Source organism: Canis lupus, chromosome 22 (assembly GCF_003254725.2).
Source record: "Canis lupus dingo isolate Sandy chromosome 22, ASM325472v2, whole genome shotgun sequence".
Taxonomy (NCBI): domain Eukaryota; kingdom Metazoa; phylum Chordata; class Mammalia; order Carnivora; family Canidae; genus Canis; species Canis lupus.
This window is the reverse complement of record NC_064264.1, coordinates 59,028,765-59,040,806: the sequence shown is the minus strand read 5'-3', so window position 1 is coordinate 59,040,806 and position 12,042 is coordinate 59,028,765. Positions and strand designations below refer to the sequence as shown.

Here is a 12,042-nt window from a genome sequence, read left to right as displayed (position 1 = left end):
CACGCCCTGGGCCAAAGATAGGCACTAAACTGCTGAGCCACCTAGGGATCCCTGGCCCTCATCTTCAAGAAAGAGGGTTCACCTGTTGTTCCGTCTCTTTGCAGTATTGCTAGGAATTAGCTTTTGTATTTATTTTGTGTATTATCAATTCAGTCTTTATTCTTTTTGTGCTGAAATTATCTCAGATTTGGTCTAGGGGGAGCAGGAGGAGGTTTCCTCAACTGGCCTCTGTGTCCCGGGGAGATGCCCTGGCTGCATCCTTGCTTTCGGCCCCAGAGCTGCCACTTCTCCACAGAGACTCTCTGCCTTCGCAGGGACAGGGAATTTTGAGCCAAGATCTGGTGTGTTTACTGCTGCTGGAGTGGCCTTGTTTCCAGGCCTCTTCAGGGCACAGAGCTGGCGGAGGAGATGGACCCGCGTGCATAAAGTGGTCACTGGAGTTCACTGTGAGCTGTCCCGTCTAACACTACAGGACTTGCTGGTTTTATCCCTTTTCTTTTTTTTTTTTTCTTTTTAAAGATTTTATTTATTTATTCACAAGAGAAACAGAGAGAGAGGCAGAGACACAGGCAGAGGGAGAAGCAGGCTCCATGCAGAGAGCCCGATGTGGGACTCCATCCTGGGACTCCAGGATCACACCCTGGGCCGAAGGCAGGCACCAAACTGCTGAGCCACCCAGGGATCCTCTTTTAGCTCTTTTCCCGCTTTTGCTAAAAGTCTTGCTTCCTTACAACAGCGTATATGCATCATGCTTTATCTTAAAAGTGACATGTTTTAAAATTTAATACCATATTCCTATTAACACTAAAACTGTTGAGTAAAGATTGCCTTTATTTTTTTTTTAATTTTTTTATTTTTTTAAAGATTGCCTTTAAAGATTTCTATTAAAACAGTTCTTGTTTTAATAACAACTTTACTGAGACACAATTCACAGATCAGATGCTTCACCCTTTACATTGTATTACTCAGTGTTCTTAGCATCTTTAAAGAATTGGGCAACAACAGTCCCTACTATCTACTTGACACGCTCACCACCCAGAAGGAAACCACATGCCCATGACATGCTCATCCCTGCCCCCTGTGCCCTCTGGTGTCTGACCTTACCGATTTGCTGGTGCTGGGCTTGCATTTCCTGTTACTCTTGGCCCCTGGCATGGAGGTCACGCAGTTGGCGCACATCCGTGCAGAGTGTAATTATTTGCTGTGTAGCATCCCCCTCAGCTGCACAGCAGGCTCGTTTGTTAGGTTTGTTTCCAGCTAGAGGCCACGTCTTTCCCCTTTCCCTCTGTTTTCCAAGAGCGTGAGATGTTGTTGGAGTTCAGCAGAGTTATGCTGTCCCCAGTGTGGCTCTGCTCTTTGGCTTGTTGCCAGGTTGTCCTCCCAGTGTTTGGTGTGACAGAAGGGAGCCATCCCTACAGGAACCTTGATTTTCCCTTTCTTACACAAGGTACTACGTGTCCCAGAACGCACTTTGCCACCCCCTACCCCCCGCCGCCCCCAGCAGCAAACTGTAATGTTTGAGTTTGGTTCTAGAAGGAATGTGTGTCAGTGCGGGAAGTCTGACAGTTGCAGACAAGACGGAGGAGCCCACAGTGGGAGATGTGGAGCCCAGAGAGTGGGGAGCACACGCTCCCTGGCTGCCCTGCGTTCTCTCCCAGAGCAGCTGTTGCCAGCTTAGCAAAGGCGCACGTATAGATACGTTTCTCGGGGTTTTCTTTCCACACAAGTGGTTGCACTGTTTTGCGCTTGCTTTATTCACTTAATGCATCTTTGGGGTCACTTTCTTCCACATGGAGTTAATTCCTGTGAATGGCTGGGTCGTCATTGTACCCTAATTAAACAGTGCCCTGTTGATGGTTATTTTAAATTATGTCAGATTTTCTATGAGAGAGTGTGTAGTTAAATTTGCATAGATCTCAGAGTCTGCATTACTTAGGGGCCCTGGGGTGCGGTACCATGACGGGCCCGTTTCCTGCGACTGGGTGTGATGGGAGTCTGCGTGCTCTACAAGACAGTGATGAGTGTAGGATAAAGGCCGTCAGAGGATGTGTGCATGCAGAATGTTCTGGATGAAGCCTCTGCTAGCGAAGCAGTAAGTGTTCTTGATATTCTTGCCAACAGGGTATCAAAGTGTCGGTTTCCTTGTCAGCATGAACTACCAAATAAGATCTGAATCAGGTTAACATTTTCCTTGTTAACTTGAAAACTGACAGCCAGGCTTTAAATTTCCGCTTCTTTCCCAGGTGCATGTGAGAGCGTGTACTTAGGGTCTCGTTGCTTTGTGTTTTGGGCAGTCGTGGGGGCGTTCAGCCACATGGGGTGGAAAAACCATGTGTCTGTTTCCTGGCTTCAGGCAGAAGGTCTCCCCGCCAGGCCTCATTACTTTGGAGGCGGCTGGCAGACTTTGGTGATGGGCTGCAGGAAAACTTGATTCTCTCTGCTTGACGAGACCCGAGTCCACGTGGGGAGAGGCTGACCTCTGCAGCGCGGATAACGGCTCAGAACTGGCCTCTTTCCATCTCTAGGTTGTGATTTAGGACCGTTACTTTACGCTCAAAGCCTCAGCTTTTCCCTCTGAACGTGACGTGAGGGCGCCCCCCCCCCCCTCAGGCCGTCAGGGAGGCTCCCGGGGAGGGGCGGCCGCACCGGCTTCCTGCCGCCCGCGCCTCTTGGCTCCAGAGCTGTCCCCACGGTCACCGCCTGATGGCCGCGTGCCCCGGAGGTCATGAGCCACCTTCTGCCCTTCCGGCACCCATTTCGCCAGTCGGAGCTGCCCCGGGCGGTGGCAGCAGGTGACAGCACAGCGGGGACCCAGGCCGCGTCGCGGTGAGGAAAGCCGAGCGCTTCGCCCCGGCCTGGAGGCCTCCCCGCACGTCGCTGAGGTGTTGCCAACAGGTACACGCGGCCGGTGTAGAGGGCGCCACGGCGACCTGATGCGCGAATGCGCGGTGAGCGGCTCCCCCAGCCGTTGGCGAACGCGTCCGACACCGACACCGCAGAGTCCCCTCGCGCCGTGTGGTGAGAACACTCGCCTCGGCCTCCGCGGTGGCTCGTCACTGTGGCCGCCCTGCTGTGCCGTCCGAGGGGCCCGGGCGCGGTCGTTGTACGGCTGAGAGCGCGCCCCTTGCCCAGCACGTCCCCGTCCTCCCCGCGCCAGAGCCCGGCGGCTGCTCGGTGTCTGGGACTGGGACCAGCCACAGGTGGATCCTACAGGATTTGCCTCTTTATTTACTTAGTATAATGTCCTCCGGGTTCATCCCTGTGTCACAAATGGCAGGATTTTTCTCTTCTGATGGCTGAATAATACTCAATGATATTCCACTGTATGGTCTGTGCCTGCGTGCCCGTCACATTTTTTTTAATCCACTCATCCATTCACAGACCCTGGGGTCGCTTTCTCATCCCGGCTCTTGTGAATAGTGACGCACTAAACATGGGCGTGTGGGTATCTCTTCAAGAGATGGGTTTTCTTCCGGTAAATACCCAGAAGTGCAACTCCTGAATGGTAGGATAGTTCTGTTTGTAACATTTTGAAGACCCTCCACACTGTTTTCCACGGTGACCACGCCAGTCCTCATTCCCCACCGACGGTGCACGAGGGCGCCCCTTCCTCCACATCCTCACCAGCACCTGTTGTTTCCTCTGTTTTTGATTCTGGCCATTCTGACAGGTGTGAGGTTATAATCTCATTATGGTTTTGATTTGCATTTCCCAGTGGTGAGTGATGTTGAGCATCTGTTCATCCTCTTTGGAGAAATGTCTGTTCACGTCTTATGCCCACTTTTGCATCAGGTTGTCTTCTACTGTTGAGTTGTAGGAGGCGCTTATCTTGGAGACTCACCTCTTCTCAGATACACGGTTTCTCCCCTTCCAGGCCACCTTTGTGCTCTGTTGCTGCGCGCTCTACAAGACAGTGATGAGAGTGTAGGATAAGGGCCATCACAGGATGTGTGCACGCATTCCTTTGCTTGTTAGTTCCTGTGGTTGTCCTTTCATTCTGTTGCTATCAGGGATTAGCCCCCAGGGCCCGAATGCTGTGGAAACACTCCATCGCAGAATTCTCTTTGCAGTTACCGGGACTCCTCCACAGGAGCCCCCAACGTGGTGAGAATAAACACTTGTCCTGTTGCTGGGCTCTGAACACACATTGAGGGCAATCTGAATGAGCCCATGGTCTGAGTGGGAGGAGAAACTCTTTAAAATAAACCCCTGTGGGACACCTGGGTGGCTCAGCAGTTGAGCATCTGCCTTTGGCCCAGGGCGTGATCCTGGAGTCCTGGGATCCAGCCCCGCATCGGACTCCCTGCATGGAGCCTGCTTCTCCCTCTGCCTATGTCTCTGCCTCTCTCTCTCTCTGTGTCTCTCATGAATAAATAAATAAAATATTTAAAAATAAATAAAACCCTAAAAAAAAGAAAGAAAAAAATAAAAAGAAAATGAAAAAATAAAGCCCTAAAAGCCATTTAGGACTTTAAAGGGAGTTTAAATGGAGTGACATAGAGAACAGTGTGCGAATGATGAAGTCTTGTACACAAGGTTAGTTTTCCACCTGGTGACGCTGTTTGTGACATAGTGACTACACTGCGTTTGAAGTGGTTCCCCCAGGGAGACTGAGGCAGGGCACCTGCTCCCGGGGGTCCTGTTCCTGCTATACCAGCTCTGTGAGGCCAAGGGTCAGCTTCACCCAGGGGACGGGCTCTGTCACCGCTCACAGGGGGGCACCTGCCGATCTTGGTGTGGCTTCTGGCCACTGTCCTCCCAGCTGTCACATGCTGGGTCACTGTTGTGTGTGTGGGGGGGGCAATATGTGCAGAAATAACCACCAGACATGGAGCAGGTTCACAAGAGGAGGGCTGAGCATGTCTCCTTTTACTCACAGTGAGAATCCACAGTGAAGGACAGGATCGTTTTGGGTTTTGACCCAAATTCCATGACGTCAGAAGGTCCTGTCAGAGCCAGCTTGTCCCTGGTTGGGGGGGGGGCGTGGTCACCATGAGCACGTCCGTGGCAGGCCCAGTGGTGCCCCGGTGCCCCCATGGAGGCCAAATTTGTCTTCCCTCCTCCTGCCCCCACCCCATAAGGCCCCTGAGCACTTTCCACCGCCACCACACACAGGTTTTGTTGAACTTTGTGATGTTCCAGCAAGTTCTGAGTTTCCCCAGGTTATCCCTCCTAGTAGAGACCTGTCCACTTTGTGTGGATGTTTTGGAAGTGATCTAAAACAACAGCTTCTCAGTTTTACTATTTAATCCAAGGCGGTGCTGTGTTCAAGAAACCTGAGCTTGGGGCCAGCTTTATCCTGTTGCCATAGAGCTCGCATGGCCAGTGGGAGGGCAGGTGGCCTCTGCCTCTGAGCCCCACCGTCACATTCCCCACTGCCCCTCCTCCCGCACCCCTTCCCTTGCCTGGCCCTTTGCTAGGCTGTGTCCATCCCCTGGTGACACAGCCCAGGGAACCACGTCGTGGGCAGGGGCTCCCGAGGGCAGCAGCAGCAGCGCAGATACACACACACACCCTGACCCCGGGTCAGGTGTCCACGCAGAGCCAGGGCTGCCCCCACCCGGCTTTCCTGGTGACACTGAACAGGGAGGACCCTGTGGGCAACGCGGGGTGGGGGCGTGCTAGTAATGAGTCTGGAACAAAACCAGATTTCGTAAAAGTTCCTGATTGCTTGATAAGCGAGATCAGCTCGCACAAGCTGTCGTATGTGCCCTAATTTCCCATTTTTCCCTGATCTCTCTTAGGACTTTCTGAAGACGTTTTCCCCCGATGTCTTCCGGCTCTTCTGCATGCGGAGCAGCTACCGGGCAGGTGAATGACACGTGAGGCCACGGGGTGCGCTCAGGCGGGTGGCTGAACCTGGGCTACATCCCAAGCAGTCTCAGCGGTGCAGCTGCTTTCTGCCTGAAAACAAGCTGTGGAGGCATGGGTTTTCCTGGCCAGAAGGTTCCAGAAGCTTGTCTTTGGAGGCCATGGGTTTTCCACCGGCCCTGGCTCTCCTGAGTGTGGGCTGGGCGTGAAGCCCCGTGGAGGGCGTGTCCTCACACACCGCAACATCAGAGGTTAGGGGCCTGGCCTCTGTCCTGGGCCTGAAATTGGAGCCCAGAGTCCCCTGTGTTGGCTGGTCTCCCGAGAGGTGGTTCAGAGCCCAGGTCTCTGCATTCCCAGAGTCACCTGTCTCAGCACGAATGGACTCCATGTTTCTTCCAAGGCAGGGAGGCTGGGGTCAGGACGGAGCCTCTTGGTCTGAGCGGGGCAGGCGTCAGGGAGCCCCGGGGCAGGGAGTCCCACATCCACTGCTTGGCTTCTGGCCGACAAGCGCCAGGTGTGCGGGGTATGGGCATGGGCAGCAGCACCCGGTTGACCTCATGCGTCCCATCCACAGCCATTGACTACAGCGACGGCACCATGCTGGAAGCCAAGCACCTCCTCCTGGTGGTGGCAGCGTTTGTGGAGGACGCCCGGGCCTACATGAAGGGGCAGCTGGTGTGCGGCCCCATCAGGGACGATGTGCTGTGGGAGAGGTAGGTGCCCTCCCCGTATCCACCCGAGTGTCCCGGGCGCCACCCGTGGGGCTGTGCTCCTCCGGGAGTGCTGGTACAGAAGGTGCCTTGGGCATGTCAGTGGTCCTGCTGGGGTGAGTCACCCCCGCACCCAGACTGGTGTTTGTGAGTTTGCTCACTGGTGTTTGTGAGTGATGCAGAGAGGTTCTGGTCCCCTTACTCCATGGGTAGGAGCCTGGCAGGTGCGTGGCCGAACTGGACCCCTGAAGAGCACGGGAGGGTGGCTTCAGTGACTCAGTCCAGGCTTGATCGGGAATTGACCAGCGAGTCTGCACAAGTCAAGTGCATGTCCTGCCATTGCCTGAGAGCCATGCACACCAGTGTCTGGCCACAGGATGGTGGCAGAAGGCTGTGACAGTGGAGCGGCCTCCAGGAGTGGCAGGAGTAGAGTAGCCGGGAGGGTGGGGGGGTGGGGAATGTTACATGCGGAAATCGTGTTTCTAGTTCCGTTTGTTGAATGGTTAAACTTGTTCATCTTTGTTTTGTCACTTGTGAAATGGTGTGGAAGATGTGGGGCTGGCATCCGGGATGCGAGAAACTGGGGAAGACTGGGAAATGCTTGTGCAGTTAGGAGGCAAAGCTCCCAGTGGGTCTATCGGGTGTTTATCGGGTGCTGCAGGTGCCTGCACCATCATGGGACGGGTCCTCATCCTGGAGGAGTCCCTAGGAGGTTAGGAAAGTCCCTGGACACATCTGGAGTCAGCCTGGGGAGGAGGGAGGGTGCTGGGCTGGAACAGGCTGGCGCGGAGTCTGTTGGTCACAGCCACGGGTGTCAGGGGACAAAGCCTAGAGCATCGGGGCAGGGCATTTGAGGGGGTTGTGTGGCTTGGTGCTGCCAGCAGGACTGGGCAGCCATCTAGATGGAGGCCCCAAGGGAGGGACAGGTGGACACTCGTCTTTTTTCTCTGGCATTCCTCGGCGACAGGCATGGTAGAGGGGGAAGGTAGAGACTGCCACTCGGGAGGTCACATTCAGCTTTGTGACAAACAGCCCTGATAGTGGCCTGTCTCTCCCTTCCTGGTCCCTCAGGGCCAGGCTGGGAGCGGCCACCACCTGCCAGGACCATGTGACCCTGAGAGGGACGGCTGGGACCTGGGGCCACCCTCCACCCTCAGGGGGGTCCTGCCTACAGGCTCCTGGGGAGGGGCTTTGCGTCATGCCATCCTTCCCTCCAAGCCTGCACATGCCAGGTCTGCATGATGCAGACGGCTGACAATACACCGTGATGTCGTTTGAACTTTTCTCACTGCTGCATTTTTAAACCGTTAGGAGACACAGGGCTTGTTCAAACCCGGGTTTTAGAGGCTTCCTCAGTCTGAATCTTGGGTAATTGATCTTACCCGGTTAGGACTGTTAGCACTCACAGGTGTGAGCCTGGCCTAGAAAGGGCCAGCGGCAAAGTCACGGTCACGACTCAGGAGGGCGTCTCTGCTGCAGAGGGACTGGGGCGCACCCTGTTCCTTCTGCTGGGCCAGTCCAGGGGCTGAGGCGGGCCTGTTTCCCTCCCAGGCTCTGCCACACCCAGGAAGCTGTGAAGGCCGCCTTGGCAGACGACTTCAACACGCCCGCAGCGGTGGATGCCATCATGGACCTCATCCACCACGGGAACAGACAACTGAAGGCGCGCACAAAGGTATGTCCCAAGGCGTGGCTGCTGGGGTGGGGTTTGGGTATGGTTGGTTCCCTTACCCTCCTTCCCCCCAAAAGCTGCTTCAGCCTGCACGGGGCCACCCCTCCAGAGCAGGGAGGCCCCACACATGGACAGGTGTTTGCTCACGTGGGAAGCACGTCATCCTCCTGTTTGCTCAGAGGAACTCAATGGAAGCTGTGTGTGGGGCCACTGACCTCCCAGAGACCCATCTGTTAACATTGTCACCCTGGGGGTTAGGTGTCAGCGTATGGATTTGGGGGACACAGCACGCAGACCCTAGCAGATCCCCATGTCACAGATGGGCAAACTGAGGTGCAGGGGTTCCATGGCTTCCCCGCAGTCGTGCAGTGTGCCCTTGAGGGGCTACTCCAGGGTTGAGTCCAGAGTGTGCCCTGCCAGGGCCGTCCTCACTGCATGAGGAGCAGAGGCAGCGACAGGAGTGCTTTTACGCCATTTTCCTGGCTCTTAAAGCGCCTCCTTTGGGTGATGTCACAGGAACCCGGCGGTCCCAGGAGTCCTGCTGTGTTTGGCTCCATCGTGTCCTACATCAAACAGTTTTTCGAGACCGTTGGGATTTCTCTGGCAGACAGACAGGTATGCCCTGCCCTTCTAGTCCTCCTGTGAGGTTGTCTATGTGCACTAACAACTGTTTGTTCTTTTTAGTTTTTTTAAAGATTTTATTTATTCATGAGAGACAGAGAGAGGCAGAGATGTAGGCAGAGGGAGAAGCAGGCTCCCTACAAAGAGCCTAATGCGGGATTCGATCCCAGGACCCTGGGATCACGACCTGAGCTGAAAGCAGACGCTCAACCACTAAGCTGCCCAGGCATCCCTGCTCCCCTTTTAAAAATGTTATTTTAATGGATAATTATGCTGAATTTATGTGCTTAAAATACATTCTGTAAAAAGTAAACGTTTACCTGACCTGCAGTGATTCTGAGCAGAGCTGGCCACCCCTCCTGGCTGCCAACTGACTGCTATGGGTTCTGCGTATGTCCTTTGGCGTTATTTTCAGACTCTCTAGATGCAGTTAGGTGCACAGTAAGATGACACGCTTCCGGCTGAGCCCCTTGGTGTCCTGTAGCAGGGATGGGTGCTGTTCCCACCCCCCCCAGGGGGGAGGGCCCTGCCTGCTTCACTGAGACAGGAGAGCCAAGGGCTCAAGTGGCCACTTGCAAAACTGTGTGGCCAGACTCTAAACATGGAGAGTGACCATCACATGTGCTGGGACCGCTCATCCTCCCAGGCTGTGCGTGGGGTAAGGGGAGGCAGATCAGGCCCAGTTGTCCTTGGCTTCACCTCCTTCTCAACAGTAGACACTGGATCCTGCTTTGGGCTCTTTTATTATGGAAGCAGTAACTGAGGATTCTGTAGGTTTGAGACGTTTGACCCGAGCTGTAAACTGTTTCTTTCACACCCATGAGCACAGCCAGCCGCTAGGGTCCCCTCCCTGTAAGGAGATGTCCTGTAGGTGGGAGAGGACTTCCAGTGACTTCAAATCCTACTTGACCCACTGAACTCTGCAGCCGGGCAAGGAGACTGTCAGTTTGTGACCATGTAGTGACAGCGTACCGTGTGTGCGAACCATATGCAAGGTGTACGTTATTTTTTTTTTAATTTATTTATTCATGACAGAGAGAGAGAGAGAGAGAGAGAGGCAGAGACACAGAGGGAGACGCAGGCTCCATGCAGGGAGCCTGATGTGGGACTCGATCCCGGGTCTCCACGATCACACCCTGGGCTGAAGGCGGGGCTAAACCGCTGAGCCACCCGGGCTGCCCTGTTTTAAGTATTTGATCAGAGTGAACTGGTTTGGTTTCATGAGCATGGCTTGCACTTTCAGACTTTGCCCGGGGACCAGTTGACAGGTACAAGCTCAGATGTTAGCACATCTGTGGAAGAGTAGCTCCTGGCCTGCTGGTGGGAGTGCAGGATGGGAGGGCTGCCCACATGCCTGGGTGCAGGGACACTGCTCCCAAGGATGTGGGCGGGAACCCTAGGGCTGAACCCCTAGGTTCAGTGTTGGGGAGCTCCCTCTGGTGACCAAGGCGTGCAAGCCAGGGGAGCGGGACTGGCCAGCAGCCCAGGCCCAGTGAGGAGAGCCCTGGGGAGGACACGCACCGATTGGGCTTATTAGCACAGAAGCCCCAGCACCCTGTCAGCTGGGCTCAGCCATCTGGGTAGCTGCCAGGGCCTCGCTGATTGTACCATTCCACCCGGTGTAGTTGGTTTCAGAGGACAGCAGCCGGGCTACTCTACACAGCGTGGTGGAGGAGCTGGTCCGGTTCCGGCTCAAGGTCCGGCTGTTCGCCCTGGCCACAGAAGCGGCCACCAGGGAGGCTGGACGGCAGCAGTTCCTGGACAGGCGGCCCCTGCTAGAGGCGTGTGACACTCTGCGCCAGGACCTTGCTGCCCATGGCATCAGCATTAAGGTGAGCCATTGCCGCTATGGCCTGGTGACTGGGCACCATCACCCCGAGGTGCTGTGTAGACCGGAAGGCATCCCACAAACGCAGAGCGGTCAAAGCCCCAGACAGGCACAGTGCTGATGCTGCCTGTGAAGAGAGAGTCCCACCCCCTCGCCCCAGTGACTTCAGGGGGCACCCGCGGGAGGAGGGACCCAGGAAGGGCCACTACGGCGGAGGACACACACAGGAGTGGGCCCAAGTGGCCCAGACCAGCTCTGAGCTGAGAGAGTCTGCTCCCTCCCCAGGATAGGAGCAGCACATCCACGTGGGAGCTGCTGGATCACAGGACCCAAGACCACAAACCAGGGAGCTGAGGACTTCCAGCACATTCTGTGCTTAAGTCACGGTAACAGCTTTACGTCCAACTTTCCCATTGTGCCTGATCGGTCAACATTAAAGTCAAACTGATTCCATGTGCCTGCAAAGTGGATTCTTCATGGTACCAATGGCCACAGACAGGGGCTGTTCTAACAAGACCTCAGCCCTGGGTACTGTCACAGAAAACCATAGAAAACCACGTGACACAACCCCATGTTCACTGACACTGGTTTTGTCTTTGTGCTGCATCTAATCTTGTTTTAACCCCTAGTTCTCGTAGATGCAAGACACAGGTCTGACAGCAGACCACGAGCAGGAGATGGAAACCAGCACCAGCACTGTGCAGCCCACACCCCGCTCTGTCCCCAGCCAGGCCAGCCTACGGTCCAGTACTGTCAAGTTGGCCTTGGTGTCTTGTCTACAGCTGAGGAAACCCATTCAGAAGTGGCCTTGCCAACAGTGACCCACTTATGAGGGTCCCCCCTCAGTACATGGGGATCACGCTGTTCCCTGATGGCCAGATGCCAAACCACCACTAGGAGGTGCTTCCATGCTGCTCTCTCGGTCTTGAGGAAAATGCTTGTCCTTAGCTGGAGCTAGTAGGTCCACACAGGTGTGTATATTAGCCACTGGCTACTTGGATACACTCCTCACTGCCATACATACTCAGAGCAAAAATATAAGAATAGTTCTGTGACTCTTGAATTTTACTTTCTGTGGAATGAAAGGACTACTTCCTTTTTTTTTTTTTTTTTTTTAAATAAAGATTTTATGTTTTCATGAGAGAGAGAGAGAGAGAGAGAGAGAGAGGCAGAGACGAAGCAGGCTCCATGCAGGGAGCCTGACATGGGACTCAATCCCGGGACTCCAGGATCACACCCCGGGCTGAAGGCAGCACTAAACCGCTGAGCCACCCGGGCTGCCCAGGACTACTTCGTTTTAACAACGTTGGTGGGCTTTTCCATTTTTGGCCCCCCGCTGACAGTGCCCTCACTGAGGAAAGTTGAAAGGTGGGTTTGGGCTTTCTAAGAAAAAGTGCACA

General features: G+C 54.8%; 1 protein-coding gene across 5 annotated transcripts in view; it reads left to right on the top strand.

Moving 5' to 3' along the window:
- The window catches only part of CARS2 (cysteinyl-tRNA synthetase 2, mitochondrial), a 69,917-nt gene that overhangs the window by 33,694 nt on the left and 24,181 nt on the right, over positions 1 to 12,042 (top strand). For 2 of the 5 annotated variants that reach the window (XR_004808061.2, XM_035704302.2), the window contains exons 11-16: positions 5,745 to 5,811; positions 6,386 to 6,524; positions 8,073 to 8,196; positions 8,710 to 8,808; positions 10,440 to 10,646; positions 10,928 to 11,028. Coding sequence is in view for 4 of the 5 variants with exons in the window: in XM_035704302.2 (XP_035560195.2) it covers positions 5,745 to 5,811; positions 6,386 to 6,524; positions 8,073 to 8,196; positions 8,710 to 8,808; positions 10,440 to 10,646; positions 10,928 to 10,996 (705 nt within the window). In the remaining variant the exon portion in view is untranslated. Of the gene's footprint in view, positions 1 to 5,744; positions 5,812 to 6,385; positions 6,525 to 8,072; positions 8,197 to 8,709; positions 8,809 to 10,439; positions 10,647 to 10,927; positions 11,096 to 12,042 lie in introns of those variants that run through there. The other 3 variants (XM_049099532.1, XM_035704301.2, XM_049099531.1) reach the window with 2 other exon arrangements.